The 15,168-nt window shown below is 37.3% G+C and overlaps 1 protein-coding gene across 1 annotated transcript in view; it reads right to left on the minus strand.

Moving 5' to 3' along the window:
- Window positions 1-1,124: 1,124 nt before the first annotated feature.
- The window catches only part of LOC103049736 (transient receptor potential cation channel subfamily V member 6-like), a 36,194-nt gene continuing 22,150 nt past the window's right edge, over window positions 1,125-15,168 (minus strand). The window contains exons 8-15 of the mRNA XM_088138613.1: window positions 9,754-9,966; window positions 8,987-9,073; window positions 7,954-8,030; window positions 7,189-7,354; window positions 6,944-7,010; window positions 5,561-5,829; window positions 2,201-2,307; window positions 1,125-1,392 (exon numbers count right to left, since the gene is read on the minus strand). Coding sequence (XP_087994739.1) covers window positions 1,125-1,392; window positions 2,201-2,307; window positions 5,561-5,829; window positions 6,944-7,010; window positions 7,189-7,354; window positions 7,954-8,030; window positions 8,987-9,073; window positions 9,754-9,966 — 1,254 coding nt within the window. The remainder of the gene's footprint in view (window positions 1,393-2,200; window positions 2,308-5,560; window positions 5,830-6,943; window positions 7,011-7,188; window positions 7,355-7,953; window positions 8,031-8,986; window positions 9,074-9,753; window positions 9,967-15,168) is intronic.

Here is a 15,168-nt window from a genome sequence, read left to right on the forward strand (position 1 = left end):
TCAGGTCAATGTATGTTGGCAATGGAAATGCAAATATGTATCCTCTGATCAGCTGAGACCTCCTCTCATTGCTCCTGCGGCAGAGGAATGGGAGTAACTTTTCACTCAGCTGCTGGAAAGGCAGTAAGTCATTGCTTTTCTTTAAGTGATGAAATATTGGGTTTTTTTCCCCCTTCTGGAGTTAAGTTTGAAGTGATAAGAAAGCTGGAGACAAATTAAAGAAGCACCTGCTTTGCTTCACTTTATATTTGGAAAGATCTTCTTTTCAAGTTGGAAGGCCATATCTGAACCTTGGAAGCAGAGACTGTGAAAAGCCCTCTGAAACTTTTCACTCAATTTAATTGCAGTTATTTTTGGCTGAGCAGAAACTTTTAATATCACTTTGGATTCTACTTTAAGCAAATCTTGATGCTTTCTTAGGGATACACAGTATTCCTTGGAAGAATTTTGTAAGGCTTTCACCTGCTAAGTTAGACTTAAAGTTAGGGTTTTATTCAATTAGGGTTTTTTTTTTCAGATTTCTTTAAGCAAAATTCTGGGACTGTACAGTAGTTGTTAGACAAGACAAAGAGCACTAACAGGCTTGATACCAAGCCAGCAAGAATAAACAGACAGCTGTATATTAACATAAATGTTTGTAAACCTTTTCCCCACTCCACTCCCCAAGGGAAACATTAACGGAATTCAATTCAGCCAAAAAAAAAAAAAAATCCTATCATATTGGCTACAAAAATTCTATTTGGGATAAAATCCCATGTCACCTATTTAGTTTAAAGTGCATTGAAATCCTATATCAAAAAACAATAACCTATTCTACCCCTTTCAGTGGAACAGTATGGGAAAAGTGATAAACTGACACTCAAGCTCTTAAAGAAGCTTGGTTTTTGGATTTTGGATTTTGGAATGCTAGGTTTTAGCTGGTTTGTGGATTTTACCTTTTTTCTTGTTTTAATCTAAATTCTCCCCAGAGTTGGTCCTTCAGAGAACAAGGGAAGAGATGAACTTAGAAAGACTGAAGTCATCCTGAACCCTGATATCGCTGCCCTCAAATCCTGCCAGCTACTGGAAGAATTTGTGAAGCAGCACAAAGCACCAGTAATGCGACCAGTCACTCAAGAGGTACATCAGACATGGTAGACCTCTTCTTCCAAAGCATGATTCACTTCCCCGCGAAGGTGGCTGAAGGTGTTGTGCCGCAGGATTTGCCAACCACGGTGGCAACTACTCAGAGTAGTGCTTCGTGAGACTGATGGAGATGCTTCTGTCTTGAATTGGAACGGTTCAAGGTGTAGTTTCCCAGAAAACCTATCAAAATCCTCCTTGTCCTGGTTTTTAAATGCTTCTGCATAGCGTAACATCTTCTGTTTGCTGGCATCCAGACGCTCTTCCACCCTGTGAAAATGAGAGAATAAAGGTAATGACTTTTCTTATTTGTTTATTTTAGAGGGTGCCCAACTCCAGATGACTCTGGGTGGCTTACGTTCTAAAATAAACGACCATAAAAACAGAAAGGAAAATCATGAAAAAAATCCTGAAAGGAGAAACACCACACTCCCCCCCCCCCCCCAAAATCACAAAACTGACATGCCAGTTTTAGGCAAGTTCCTTCATTATGAAGAAAACAGGTTCAAGGGCCAGAACTGGAATAAGTTGATCAACTTCTCTCTCCAACAAGCATTAGAACTCTGGAACCAGATTCCAGGTTCTGCTGCCATCAACAAAGCTCTCTTATCATCCAGATCTCCAAATCTTCAGTCACAAAAGTGATGGTTTGAAGCTGAGATCCAGTTTTTACAAAACAAGTTGGGAATGTGTATGCACCTGCCTGAAAGGCTTGTAAAGCTGGACTTTGTGATAGTTAGGCAACTAACCTAGTAATAGAATTACTCGACCTGGCTTGTATTACTATCTTCTGCACTTCACATTCTAGCCTCAGTTTCTGCCCTTAGCTGGAAAACAGAATTTCCGGATTGAGATTCAGTCACTGATATTTCCAAATAGAATCACAAAAAGCCTGTGCTTGAAAAGCTGGCTATCAGTTTAGCCTGAATTAAGTAGGCTGGTGATCTGAATCTGATCGGTATAAACAGCTTCCTATGTTCCTATCACCCAGGTGCCCAGACATGTTTTAACTAACTTTATTAACTACACTGGAGTTTATTCCTACAGGCAGTGATACAACTAGGTAAAAGGAGTTCACCTGAGAAACCACTTGTCTCCTAGCCCATACTCTTGCCCACAAATACCAGACCGAGGCCAAAGACATCGCGGGAGTTTCCGTTCCAGCATGACTGTAGTAGCAACAACCTGCATGAAAGCAATGGATTAGTTCAATCCTGCCACAAAATAAAACCAGCACTGATAAACTTGACAAATTTGTATTCAAAAATAAAATAGAAAAACAGTTCAAATTCATCATTAAGTTTAATTTATTAGATGTAGATAACTGAAGGCAAAATAAAGAAAATCATACAAATGGGACCAGCCACAAAATCAAAAGCCACGTTCTATGCTACAGTGCAATTTTCTGTGAGCTACAGTTAGAAACAGACAAGTACTCAAGATGGTTCAAGCATTATTTAGGAGTCTTGATCATCACTTGGCTAGGTGATTTTACCATGCTCTACATGTAGGGCCAGCCTCTGGATCAACCTGAAGCAACAAATAGTCCAGAATGTGGCAACAAGATTATTGGTGAGTCAGCCCCATCCTTGCACAGTAACATCTCTCCTGAAGTTGCCTCTGGGCCCAATTAAAAATGCTGATGATGATCTACAGAGCCTTATCTATGTAGCTCTGAGTTGTATCAGGCACCGCTTGCCAGAACTGTGTCCACCCATCTGGTGAGAATATCTCAGGGAGGCCTGTTAAGAGTCCCCCCTCAAGCTGAAGTTAGGAGACATGGACAAGATGGCAGCTCTGTATCCCCAGAAGTTTGTAAAGCTCTCTCCCTTATGGGGTTTTGAAGATCACTGGAGATGGTCCATTTTACTAACCCTTCAGCTGTACAATAGTTAAATGTTACTGATGTCCAGAGTCTTTTGATTTGGGTAGGTACTAAAATTGTTAAATAAATCAGTGGTGAAGGCTTCATGTGGATATAGCCCTGATTCAGCTTTTCTAAAAGAAAGCTGAATTATGGAGGAAACACCCATAATAAAATCTGCACACTGCCTCACAACACAATTTGCCAAACCCTCTCAGCAGCTAGATTCAGGTGCACTTGGCTAATGGGGCTCCTTCCACTTCAAAATCATTTTCAGTGGCAAATGCAGTTATGTTTGAATTGAACTGAATTATCTCTGTGTAGTAGCTCTATCTTTATATATTTCATATAAATGAAGTTAAACAGTTCTTCAGGTTTGTTTGATTTTGAATGCACTGAATAAATATTGAGTTCTGTTAAAACCGCAAACTAGCAAGTGAAACAAAATAAAGTTTCGCGTATAAGAATTCTCATTGAGATTATCAAATTGTAGGCCCGTTATTTCAAACTGAAAATGTCACCTCAACAGCCCTAGGCAAGAACGTCCCGAACTCAAAACAATCCTTTTGTGTGTTCCAAACTCACAAGAAGATACTCCATATTCTGAAGTGTTGTTCTGAGTGAAAAAGTGTTCTACGATTGGTTAGTTTCTTTTTAAAATTTCTCCAAACCAAGAGGTCTGGTTAGCTAATACAGCAGACAAAACTCTGTCCCCGCTGCCTTTAGCTAGAGTTGGCTGAGGATGGAAAGGGAGAAGGGGTGAGGGAGAATTAGTTAAGCATAGGTGCTGAGATTAAGTTACAGTGCATGTTATCCTGTAAGGCAATCAGAGTTGATGGGTGTTAATAGAATATTGTTGCCCTGGGGTGTCTTAGATAGACATCAGGCAACTACTGTGCTGCTATCCTATTGAGCTTTCAGGTTGCCAAATGCAAACATTGGGTTCCCTTGATTGTTTCTTGAGATTTGCAGTGGGTTGCCAAGGGCAAAAAGTATACACTGCTCATGTGCATTAGGTAGATATATATATTTTACCCAGTGGTGTATGTCTTTGTTTTTGTTAATGTTGTCCATGGGCTGTGCTGAGATGAATCTATTGCTGTGGCTTCCTTTCTTGATTTAGTTCTGCGGCTGTGCAGGAGGTCAGCCTGCAAAAACATGCTTAGTAGATGCTTCTGTTATGTGCGATGGGAGCCTTTCAAAACATCAAGTGACTGATTTTTCTGTAGGCCTGATAGGTACTCAGCATGAATTACTACTCTATCTAAATGTGTGCTCCTAAGATGAAAAAGAAGGGATTGAAGGGCTTGTTTTGAATTTCTTTGTTCCCTGTGGCAGAACACTCAAACTGATTCATGTTTTACTGGTTTCTGAACACAGTCCTCTCAAATGTTCTGATAGAAGATTCTTATTAAAAATGTTTCATTTTCTCAAGCTATGAACAATTTTTCCCCTTTCATGCACAGACCAAGAAATCAAATGATTTTCTAACTTATAAAATAATTGTCTGTACTTAAAAAAACTAATGTTTGGGGGGAATGAGTAGATTAGACCTTATTTTCTGGATAGTTAATTAATCTGTAACAGAAAAGAATTTGAATGACAGAGCATGTTACCACGTGACCTGGCATCTGCAATCATTCAGTCAGAATGAGAAAAAGGAGGTGGGCGAGTAGTCCTGGCTATCTGTTTCCATATTACAGTTATTTTAAGTGGCTTCAAATTGCTGTACCTTGGTTTTAGCTATAATTATTCAACAAATAACATTATTTTGTGCTGTTATGATCAAGCTGAAAAGCTTTTTTGGCTATTAAAACTGCACAATGCCTAATAAGCAAAAAGGAAATGGATTTGAATGTGATATAATACGTTTACGTGGAAGTGAGTTTCACCATGTTTGTTGTGAGCTTACTCCATGTTCCACATGGATTCCAGAACCAATTTGTGAGGTCTTTAGATTGTCCCTGGATTCAGTTCTTTAAACATGAGCATAGTGTCACTTCTTCCCTCTTGAGTAACCATACATTTACTAGCAGATCTGGATCCTGAAATTTTTCATTTACATCTGCAAGGCTGTACGTTCAAAAATATGTAGGCATTCATTAAATGAGTTGGAATGAGTTAGAATAACAGACCAATTTAATGTCTGCCTCTAGCCGAGAGAGAGATGATGGTATAACCTATTGTCAATAATGCAGAACATAATTACTTTAAGAAGAGATAGCATTAAATTAGCTCTCAGCTAATAGGAGTGGTGTCCATAACAAATCTTTACAGTATAAGGGTACATCAGTATTACAATTCTATCTTAACCTAGACTAGTTTATTTAATGATTACGATCTCTTCCATATATTGGAAGAATATATTACACATATTGGAGAATTATGAAGGGCTAAGAATTCTGGATTACAACACCCAAGTCCCTTTTAGAGTCACAAACCTCAGAAATGCTTGAGGAGCCATGGCAACTAAACCCACTGCAAAGTGGTCTAAATTTCCAGTGCAGACATGTCCAAAGCAAGAATAGGTGACTTCTCAATAGACACTGCTGTGCCGCATGACTATAATCTCACCTGTGCTCGCCAAAGCTCATCCCGTTCATTAGCTACTCGCCAGTGAGTGTCACCCATCATGGCAATGAGCAGATTGAGCATGAGCAAAGCAGCAATGATGGCAAAGGCAGCATACACCACACTGAACATGAATGGCAGATCTACATCATAGTTGGCAGGTCCATCTATGATGGTAAGGAAGAGCTCAAAGGTACTGAAGAGAGACATGGGATAATTGTAGAATTGTCCCAAATTGCTCGGATTTTCTGTCTGGAAGATGATGTAGAAAGCTGGTGATGAAACAAAAATGAGCAGTCAGCTACATACACATACACACTCACATACATGAAACCAGATAATGTCATCCCCATCTTACTTTATTCCTGTTCTTTCAACCACTCTAGAATCTTAATTCTTTAACTCTCTTTCTACTGATGTCTTCTCTGTAAGTTACTTATCCTGAAAGTTAATAATTCTCTTATTTAATTCTCATGAAAATTCTAAGACAGACATATAAATTATTTTCTTCTCTTCCATAGCTTGAATATTTGTGTAAGCACATCATGACACCATAGTCAATGCTGTGGAAATTTAAGCATGTGATATATAAATAGAGATATGGATGAAAAGGAGCTAAGTCTACCATGAAGTGTGTTCAGTAGGCAATAGTATGTAATAATGTATTTTCTAAAAAGTTATGGAGCAGCCAGAACAACAGGAAGGCTCAGAGTAAAGCATCATCTAAAGCAGTGGCTTTTAAATTTTGCATCTTCAGGACACTCCGTTTATAAAAGGTTATACAAGAAACCTCAATACATGGCTTATAGAATCTGCAAAAATAAGAACCATGCTGGATTAGAGCAAAGGATCTGTCTCTCCCAGTTTTAACAATGGCCACCAAGAGACTGACAACAATTTCTTCTACTGTTTATCCCTCCATTTCTTCCACTAATATTTAAGAGTGTACTGCCCCAAAATTATAATGCATTTTGGGATGAATTTCGTGTTCAAAGAAGACACCAGTCAATATTGTTAAGCTGGCGTATTGTCCAAATTCACTGAACATATGCCCAGCACTTCCATGTGCATGGCAGAGAAAACTCAGCAATGAATAGCAAATATTTTTTAGATATCATTTTCTTCTAATATTGATTTCTCGCTGTGGTACTCCTTTAAGCTTCCATAAAGTTCCAGGGTTCTCATGAAAGCCATTGCTATTACAAAAATGTGGGTACAATTAAAAACAAAGAACCCTGGAAATATAGAGAAAATAAGATTTTTCACTGGAGAAGAAAAATCTCTTCAATAATAGCATAATAAGGACATTATAAACAGATTCTCAGACTGCACGTTCAAAGAATACTGGAATGATCTTGGAAGTTCACACCTTTCTTTAAGTCTTACCTGAGGCAAAGCCAAATATCACAACAGCCATTAGCCCACAGAAACGTATAAGGTCACCAAATATCATCTGTAGAAAAGGTAGAACAATATGTTATAATATCGAACTTTTCCCCAGCTCTTCTTTTTCCCACCCACTATTGTCTGACCTTTAAACCCCCAGTTCCAATTACTGGAAAAGATGTACTTCTGAGAGAAATAGAATTCTCTCTCCATTTGCCTTCAGAATTTAGTTATATTTTCCTTACCTTCTGTATCATGATGGTGAAGGGCCCAAGCATCTGGAAGCCTCGTGCAAAATACATGATGTTGCACCAGCCCAGCACCAGGGCAAAGGACATAGGGACCACTTCTCCTTCTGTGCTTGTCAGTCGCATTACCATGGTTATCAAGATCACACAGGCATATGTAATGCTGTAAATGAAAAGTATAATTAAGTGAATGAAGAATGAATGATAGTCAGTAATTAATTAATTAATACAACCTAAAATTAATTAAAGCAGAATGAGCCATATATATGAAAACATATATGAGCCAATGATGCACATAAATATATGCTGATGTGTATTCATAGGATGAAGAGTGTACTTTCACTTGAGATGGAGCAAGCCATTTCTTCTGAGAAATTGCTTGCTGCCAATTTTAATGCATTCAATATTTATTTCCCAGGTTGAAACATCTGAGGAATTCCAAATTTCTCAGGAGATTAGCATAGCTTCTTGGGTTGGGCATTTGATTTTGCCTGAAATAAAATTTGGATGTGTGGATTCCTCCAAGTATTTGAGGAATGTCAAAGTAAACCAAAAGACTTTAAAAAACCTTAAGGAGCTAATGAAAAATGAAGGGTAGCAGAAGACAAATCCTGCAGAGAGAATTTAAACAGATGTTAGGAAAGAAATCCAGAGTTGAAGTAGATAGAAATGGAAGAGAAAAACGGTGAGAGGAAAGTAACAATGGCCGAGTATGTATAAGAAAAAAGAATATTTGTAAGTTTTGGAAATGTAGAGTCTCACATTATTATGTGGAAAGGTCCTCCCAGGACAGTTTGTCCAAAATACTTTGTGGCTCCAACTCTTAGAATATCAGGAATCTATAAAAAATGAATTACATATCAAAAACTTATAACCATCAACCACTTCAACTGAAGGCTGAAATGACCAACATGCTCAGTCCACTCCTAGAAATTGATTCAACACTACAGGGAGTTCAGAACATATTTTGTGCCCAAGTCAAAGAAAAAATAGAGAAAAACAAGCCGTTACAAGGACAATGCCTTTAATACCTGATATGATCTATAAAAGGAAACCTATACATTACAACTAGTAGCAAGCAAAAATGTTGCCTGCTTTTCACTAGTCAGCAACACCCTGATAAGTCAGTGATCTAAACTACTTGCTAAGTTTTTCATTTGGGTTAGATCAATGATGTTGCAGAATGAGGGCATTCAAAAGAGAGGTATTCAAATACTGGTGATTAAACAAGCAAAAGGCAAAAAGATGCTAAAACTGGAGAGGTGTAGTAGAAAGACCATGTGTTGGGAAGGAAGCAAAATATAATTTAAGTTGAAGGGTTCAAGGAAGGCTAGGAAGAACTGGGGCATGAGATGAAAAGGTATTGGAGGGAATATGCTCCATAAAGGGTATAATTTTAAAATCTAAAATGGCCTAAGCCAGTAAAATTTAGCAGGGCAGTAATTTTAAGAAATTTTAAGACAAACCATAATATTGATCAATTATTTTATTGTGTGCAGATCCTGCAACAGTTACTGGCTATATTCCGCTACAATCAGCTCAACTGTAATTATTTATTTTAACCATTTCCAAAACTAACTTTAGCTCTGGATATTTCCCAACAGGGAAGCCAGAAATACTGATAGTATCTGTAGCATCATGTTTTTCAAGACAATTATACTGATTTCAGATAACATACGATTGCTTTGGTATACCTTCTCAAAACACAGTGTCTCTCAAATGGTAAATGGAACTGCCAAACTGGTATTGGTATACTTAAGATCAGCTTAATAGAGCTTTATTCTTTCGTCCTTACCTCTAGGAGTAAAATTGCCATGGCTCCTATCACTGTAATTAACTCCCCCACCAGCCTGAGTTGATCCTCATATGTCAGATATGATTCCTAAAAATAGGAAAAACCCTGGTTAAAGAGATGAGAAAGTCCCAAAAAACCTGAAACTGGTTTAATTTTATTTAATTATTTACCTTTTGGCAGCATTAAACTTTGACTTGATAGTAAAACTGTTACTGGAAAGGCGAACCGCAAGTAACATGTGTCCCTCCTAAAATCCTTCCTGAATATACACTAAATACTGTATACCAGTGAGAGAACTAGAGCAGAATCTTTCCTTTGCTACCTTGCTTTTAGCAGGGAGTGTTGTAAAAAAAAAAAAGCTAATTTCCATTTACAGACTGAAAAAGTGCAGTCCAATAACTTCTCTTGCCCATCAGATCACAAGGAAAGACCTTCTTTCATGTTTTCATCTTTCAAGAAATTAGACCATTGTCTTTATTGCCAAGATCAGACAATGACACTGCAGTTGGGGATCATTCATTCCAGAAAGACTAGTCAAAGCCAGAGCCTCACTGGTAAATTGAGTGAAAGTCTTCTCATCTTGAAGGGGTTCTTAGGAGTGTGGCGGCCTTTTTATTCATGGCCTCTTGGAGCATTTTCAAAAAGAGTTTTTGCAAAGTTAAAAATTTTATTTAACTTTGTCGATTCTTCTGTACTGCATTTTGAAGAGAGTTGTTTTACAATTTCCCTAGATTCACGGAGAAACCTGTATTTATATACCAATGTACCTGCAGTGTTTTCTGCACAAGGATGGTGTTATCCCGCTCGCCCGTCTGATTGTCTGGACGACTTTTCAGTGGTCTATAAACACAGCACATCGTGAAGCAGATCATATAGAGGACATAAAACAGAGCCAGGAAATAGAAATAAGGACGCCCATATGTGTTCCACTTCAGGTTCACAAGTTCCTTCACAGGAGTAATGTCTAGAATACGACGAGCCTGCAAAGAAGAGGCAGAAAGAAAAACTGGGACTTAACTCTTAAACTCCCATGTTTCAAAAATCTGCCACTGGTAAAGTGATGTCCTAAGAAATACATTCTTACAAAATTATCTTAATTTTATGTATTGGAGGCATTTATATACCACCTTTCACAAAGAAATCCAAGGCGGTATTTCAAGAAAAAATAGGGGGAAACATTAAAAACAGGAGAAACATGTCTGAACTTTAGTTCAAAAGAAAGCATATTCCATAATTGGAGAGCAGTTGGGGAAAATAGCTCTTCATGTACTCCAGAGAAAACTCTGCATCTTCTTTCAAAAGGCCTCTCCTGAAGATCTTAAGAGCTCAACAGGTTCATAGCAAGACAAGAAGCTTTAAAGATATTTTGAATTAAGTCCCCAAACCCCTGGCAATCAATGGATGTCTTTTAAAATCAGAAGGATGTAATCATTGGACAAATGCACAAATTAGCATTCTGATGAAACTTACTTTCATGCTGAACTAAAGTCTTTAAGGAAAATAAGTTATTTGTAAATAATTGGCTGATAGCTTCCAAAAGAGTGAACACAAGAGTTACATTAAACTATTGATTGAAATGGGACAGCTTATATTGATTAATGGGGTTGTGGAGTGGGGAGGTTCTACAGTACTCAGACTTTCTGTCTGCTGTCCTTCAACCACGGATTTTTTGCCACCACACTTACTGGTGGTGACTATCCTTTTCCTTACATAATGCTTCTCAATAGTTAATATAATCACTTTAATCCTATCTGAATGTAACCCAAGTACACACACTTATGTTTGCTTATATACATCCCTTTTGTTACTCTGATTTTGGTACATTTCTGCCTAACATCTAGATTGTAAGCACTTTACACACACACATATTCAGTCCATATCAACAAAAAGAGCTATATTCAATAATATCTTTTGCAAAAACCAGTACATCAGTAGCAATGTATATGCAGTCAATGTACCCAATGTCAGTATATGCTAGAAACTGATCCATAACATGAAAAATCATGTTAATCATGTCTCCAGAATTTAAACTGAGTAACCTCTAGCCCATATTCTTATAATACCATTCTGTAAATGAATATGAAATTGATTAAAGGGTCAAATTGTTCAGTCCTTTTAGCCAGTTTTCTGCTTGAGTCTTTCTAAAAGCAAACTCTCCTATAGTTTATCCAAATATTTGCATACTGACAATCTTCATAGTGTACAGCTACTTTACGGTTTGTACCCATCAATAACATTGTATTGTATTGATCTACCATTTCAATTGCACATCTTATGGTAAGAATTCAGCAACTATTAGATAATTCATCTATTTCTGAATTAAATAGCCCTTTGTCACATATCCCATCTAGCAGATTGGTGTAACCTTTGAAGCATTTTAGCATAGTTGGCTTGATTTGTAAAGATACCACACTTAGTCAACAGGGATGTCCCCACTGTGGCTCAGTTTGTAATAAGTTCCTCATTCATCTATTTCTCTCAATATTTTATTTATTGTAGCAAGTTAATATGTATTAAGGTTTCTCCCCCATGTATCTTTAAATCAACTGCTTGTCTATATGTTGCATTGATTAGCCAATGATAGATAAGGGAAATTTGGTCTTTGGTAATATTAGATTGAGCAACCTAGATTTTCAAATTATTCTACGATCTCTTTCTGTGTCCTTAGGAATTTTGTAGTAATGATTACAGTGGTACCTCGGGATACAAACGCCTCTACTAACGAACATTTCGGGTTACGACCAGCTTCGGCAGGAAAAAATTACCTTGGGTTATGAACTCGCCTCGACTTACGAACCAGATCCGCAGCCATTTTCCCTGCTGCCATGCAGTCGCAGCTTCCTGTGGGCGAGGTCGCGGTAGCAAGGAGACGTTCAGTGAGGCTTGTGGTGTGTTTTGCGGTGTTTTGCTAAGGTTTTTGGTGTGCGTGTTAGCATGGCTTCAAAGAAAATGCAGAGCAGGCTTGGCGGGAGTAAGGCTCTGAAGAGAAAATTGCCTCGGGTTGCGACCAAATTCGGGTGGAGGGCGGAACGGATTAACCAGATTTACATTGAACCCTATGGGGAAATTCGCCTCGGGTTGCGACCAAATTCGGAGGGCGGAACGGATTAACCCGATTTACATTGAACCCTATGGGAAAATTTGCTTCGGGTTACGACCAACTCGGGATACGTCCAGAGTCACGGAATGGATTAAGTTCGTATCCCGAGGTACCACTGTAGTTGTTTCTTTTGAAATCATGAAATTTATGATACCAGTGAGAAAACTGTATTTTGATAGTTTGATTTCCATTTCATAAATTATGTAAAATATCCTTTTCTTTCCATGCATCTTTAAAAATGCTTTTTTAAAAAATGAAGAAAAACATAAAATCATTTTTAGGTTGCTGAAATTTTAAACTAGTAATTGATTTCTGTGAGCCACATTGTGATCTTGGCAGTCCTGGGCCAGATGGCTAGTGCCTTCAAGCTCTAACATTTACTTTAAGAGATTGGAGATTATTTATTTCCTGAGTCCCACTCTGTCAATGCCTCCCAATCAGAATTTGTTCTTATTATTTTATTGCATTCAAATGTCTATTTATTTGTATTATATTTCAATACATATAACACTCAAGATATCGTAGGGCCTACAGTCTGTCATTTGTATATTGAAATCACTGATTAGTTAGCGTGATCCATTATTTTATCATCCTAGGTTCCTGAATTAAGGGAAGAAAAACTGGTAAATCATGGGTTTATATGGAATTGCTTACTTTAAGAATCATGCCAAGCCATGGCTATGAAACTTAATTAAAGTCTGAAATGAAATCTGAATTGCAAAGCCATGTTTTGCCACTGACCAATAAACAGAATCAGAAAGCCTAATTGGAGGCATACTTTTTAATCACAGTTTGAAATGGCAAATTATAGGTGTGATTGTTGCTCTGCTGTTGGAAGTCCAAGCACCATTATAACCAGAATGTTAAGTGGATGGATGATGAAAGCCATACTGTGAATTATATATGAATCAACCCTGTAGACCATGATTTGGTATGATGCTACTATTAAACTAATTGGATCGTTCACTTTTATTCTGCATTAGAATTTTAGGATTAACTCTGATGTAACCTTAGAGAGAAAGTAAAATATAAATGTACTTATAACTGCTATTAAGAAGATCGGAAGCCAGTTCTTTATTATTCTTTTTTTTCCCTTCTTTTCTATCTCTTTTTATTTTTTTCACTTTTCCATTACTTTTCTCTATTTCTCTTATCTAACTTAAAATTTGTATTGTTTTTACTCTGTGGAAAAACTTATTTAATAAAAACATTTACATATATATATATATATATATATATATAATTATAATTTTAGGATTAACTTACTGCATTCTAAACTATGGATCAATAAAATAAATATTATTCACTGAACTAAGTCATACTTTTAAATGTACATAATTTGCCTGATAGGAGAAGAGGGGGTGAATTGATTCTATTTCAAACAAACAAATTTCAAACAAATTTGCTTGCTTCCTATTAAAATATAAAAGAAATATATGTTGCCAAGTTCCCACATATGCTACGGGATAATGTGGTTTGCTTTTTTTTTAGTAAGTCATAGCTAAAACAAACCAAGGCTTACAGCAATCTATGAGTCCAACCAGTACAGAGCTATAATCATCTATGGATAGCATCTGGGGCCTGTAATGACACTCAGTGATCTGTCCTAAACTTGAAATCACATAGAATGGTGGAAAGATTAAAGTTTCTTTTAAGATCTGGAATGATTCCAAGTGCATAAAAAAGTATATAAGAAGGAAGGAAATTTGGAGTGCATTGTCTCATTATTCAAAGAGTGCTGCCATCTGTGAATGAGATTTTAACCAAATGCAGCCATTTTTTTTCTGATTATGTTTATGGTTCAAAGAAGTCAAGCAATGTCAAATGTCATCTGTAATCATCACAAAGGTGAAGCTGGGAATTGCTTCCCAGCTTTGTTATAAAGTCTTTATAATTGTTATAAAGTCAATGAATGACCCTATTTTGTGTAAAAAAAACTTCCCATATAACACACAGGTTATTAAATTTAATATGATGACTGCCAGATAGCATATGCAAAATCCAGTAAGGTTAACAAGGTCTTTGTAGGCAAACAATTTGTCTTTCCAGGACAATGGACCTGTTTTGTCAGTTACAACCAAAGGTGGAACGAGAAATGACAAGGTGGCAAAGCTGACTAACAATGGCTTACTAGGATTTGAGAGAGAAGTGATTCTCATCAATACTTCTATCATGCCAGGGATTAAAGCTGGGAACTTTTGAACTCAAAGTAAATGATCTATCTCTGAGCTACAGCCCTTGCCATAAAAAAGAAGCAGGTGGCCTACAATGCTTTAGCTGTTGCTAAACTGAACTATACAATAAACGCAGGGCATAAACACTGCATTATCACCATCTACAGTTCCAAGCAGTTCCAGCCACCACAGCTAATGGTGAAGGTGGCTGGGAGCTGTAGTTCATCCTAGAGAGTGGTTTTCTATACCTGTCCTAAATCATATTCATAATTTGGTCTCCATAAAACTTGTGAAGACCATTCTATTTTTGGGATGTACATTTCAGAGACCTTGAAAACAGCTTTCTCAAAATGCATTTGTTTTCAGCTGGGAGTTTTACGTATCTCAAGCCTTGAGAAGCATTAACTACAGCATTCTGTTTTCAAATTTAGAAAGAGGCCAGATATATAAAGCATTTCCTCTGACCTGCTATGGGTTTCTGCTATCAATTGTTACTTACTGAAGGACTGTCAGATCAGATTGGAAGAGACATCCTGAAAGCCACTCTTTACTGTGCAATTTCTTCTTTTCCTTCCCTAAGTACAATGCAAATTTAGAGAATGACCGGGGTGGGGGTGGGGGGACACAGGATGTTTAGAGGTCAAAAAGTGAATTGCAACTTTGCAGTGAGAAGCTAAACACATGAGGGGAATAAACTGGAAAAAAATCAATAAGGCCAAATAGTGCAATGAGTGCCAGATGTCTGCATTAATCCTTTATCATATCACTAATACTGTTAATTGTTTAGATAAATCAATCTAACTGAATACTAGCCATAAATGTTCCATGGAACTCTGGAACCTAGTGTTGGGGGAGACCCAAGTTCAAGTCCACCTTCAGCTAGGGAACTGGGTGTGTGATGTGAATCT

Source organism: Python bivittatus, unplaced genomic scaffold, assembly GCF_059951505.1.
Source record: "Python bivittatus isolate LINGU-HERP-01145 unplaced genomic scaffold, Pbiv_v1 ctg000270_np1212, whole genome shotgun sequence".
NCBI lineage: Eukaryota > Metazoa > Chordata > Lepidosauria > Squamata > Pythonidae > Python > Python bivittatus.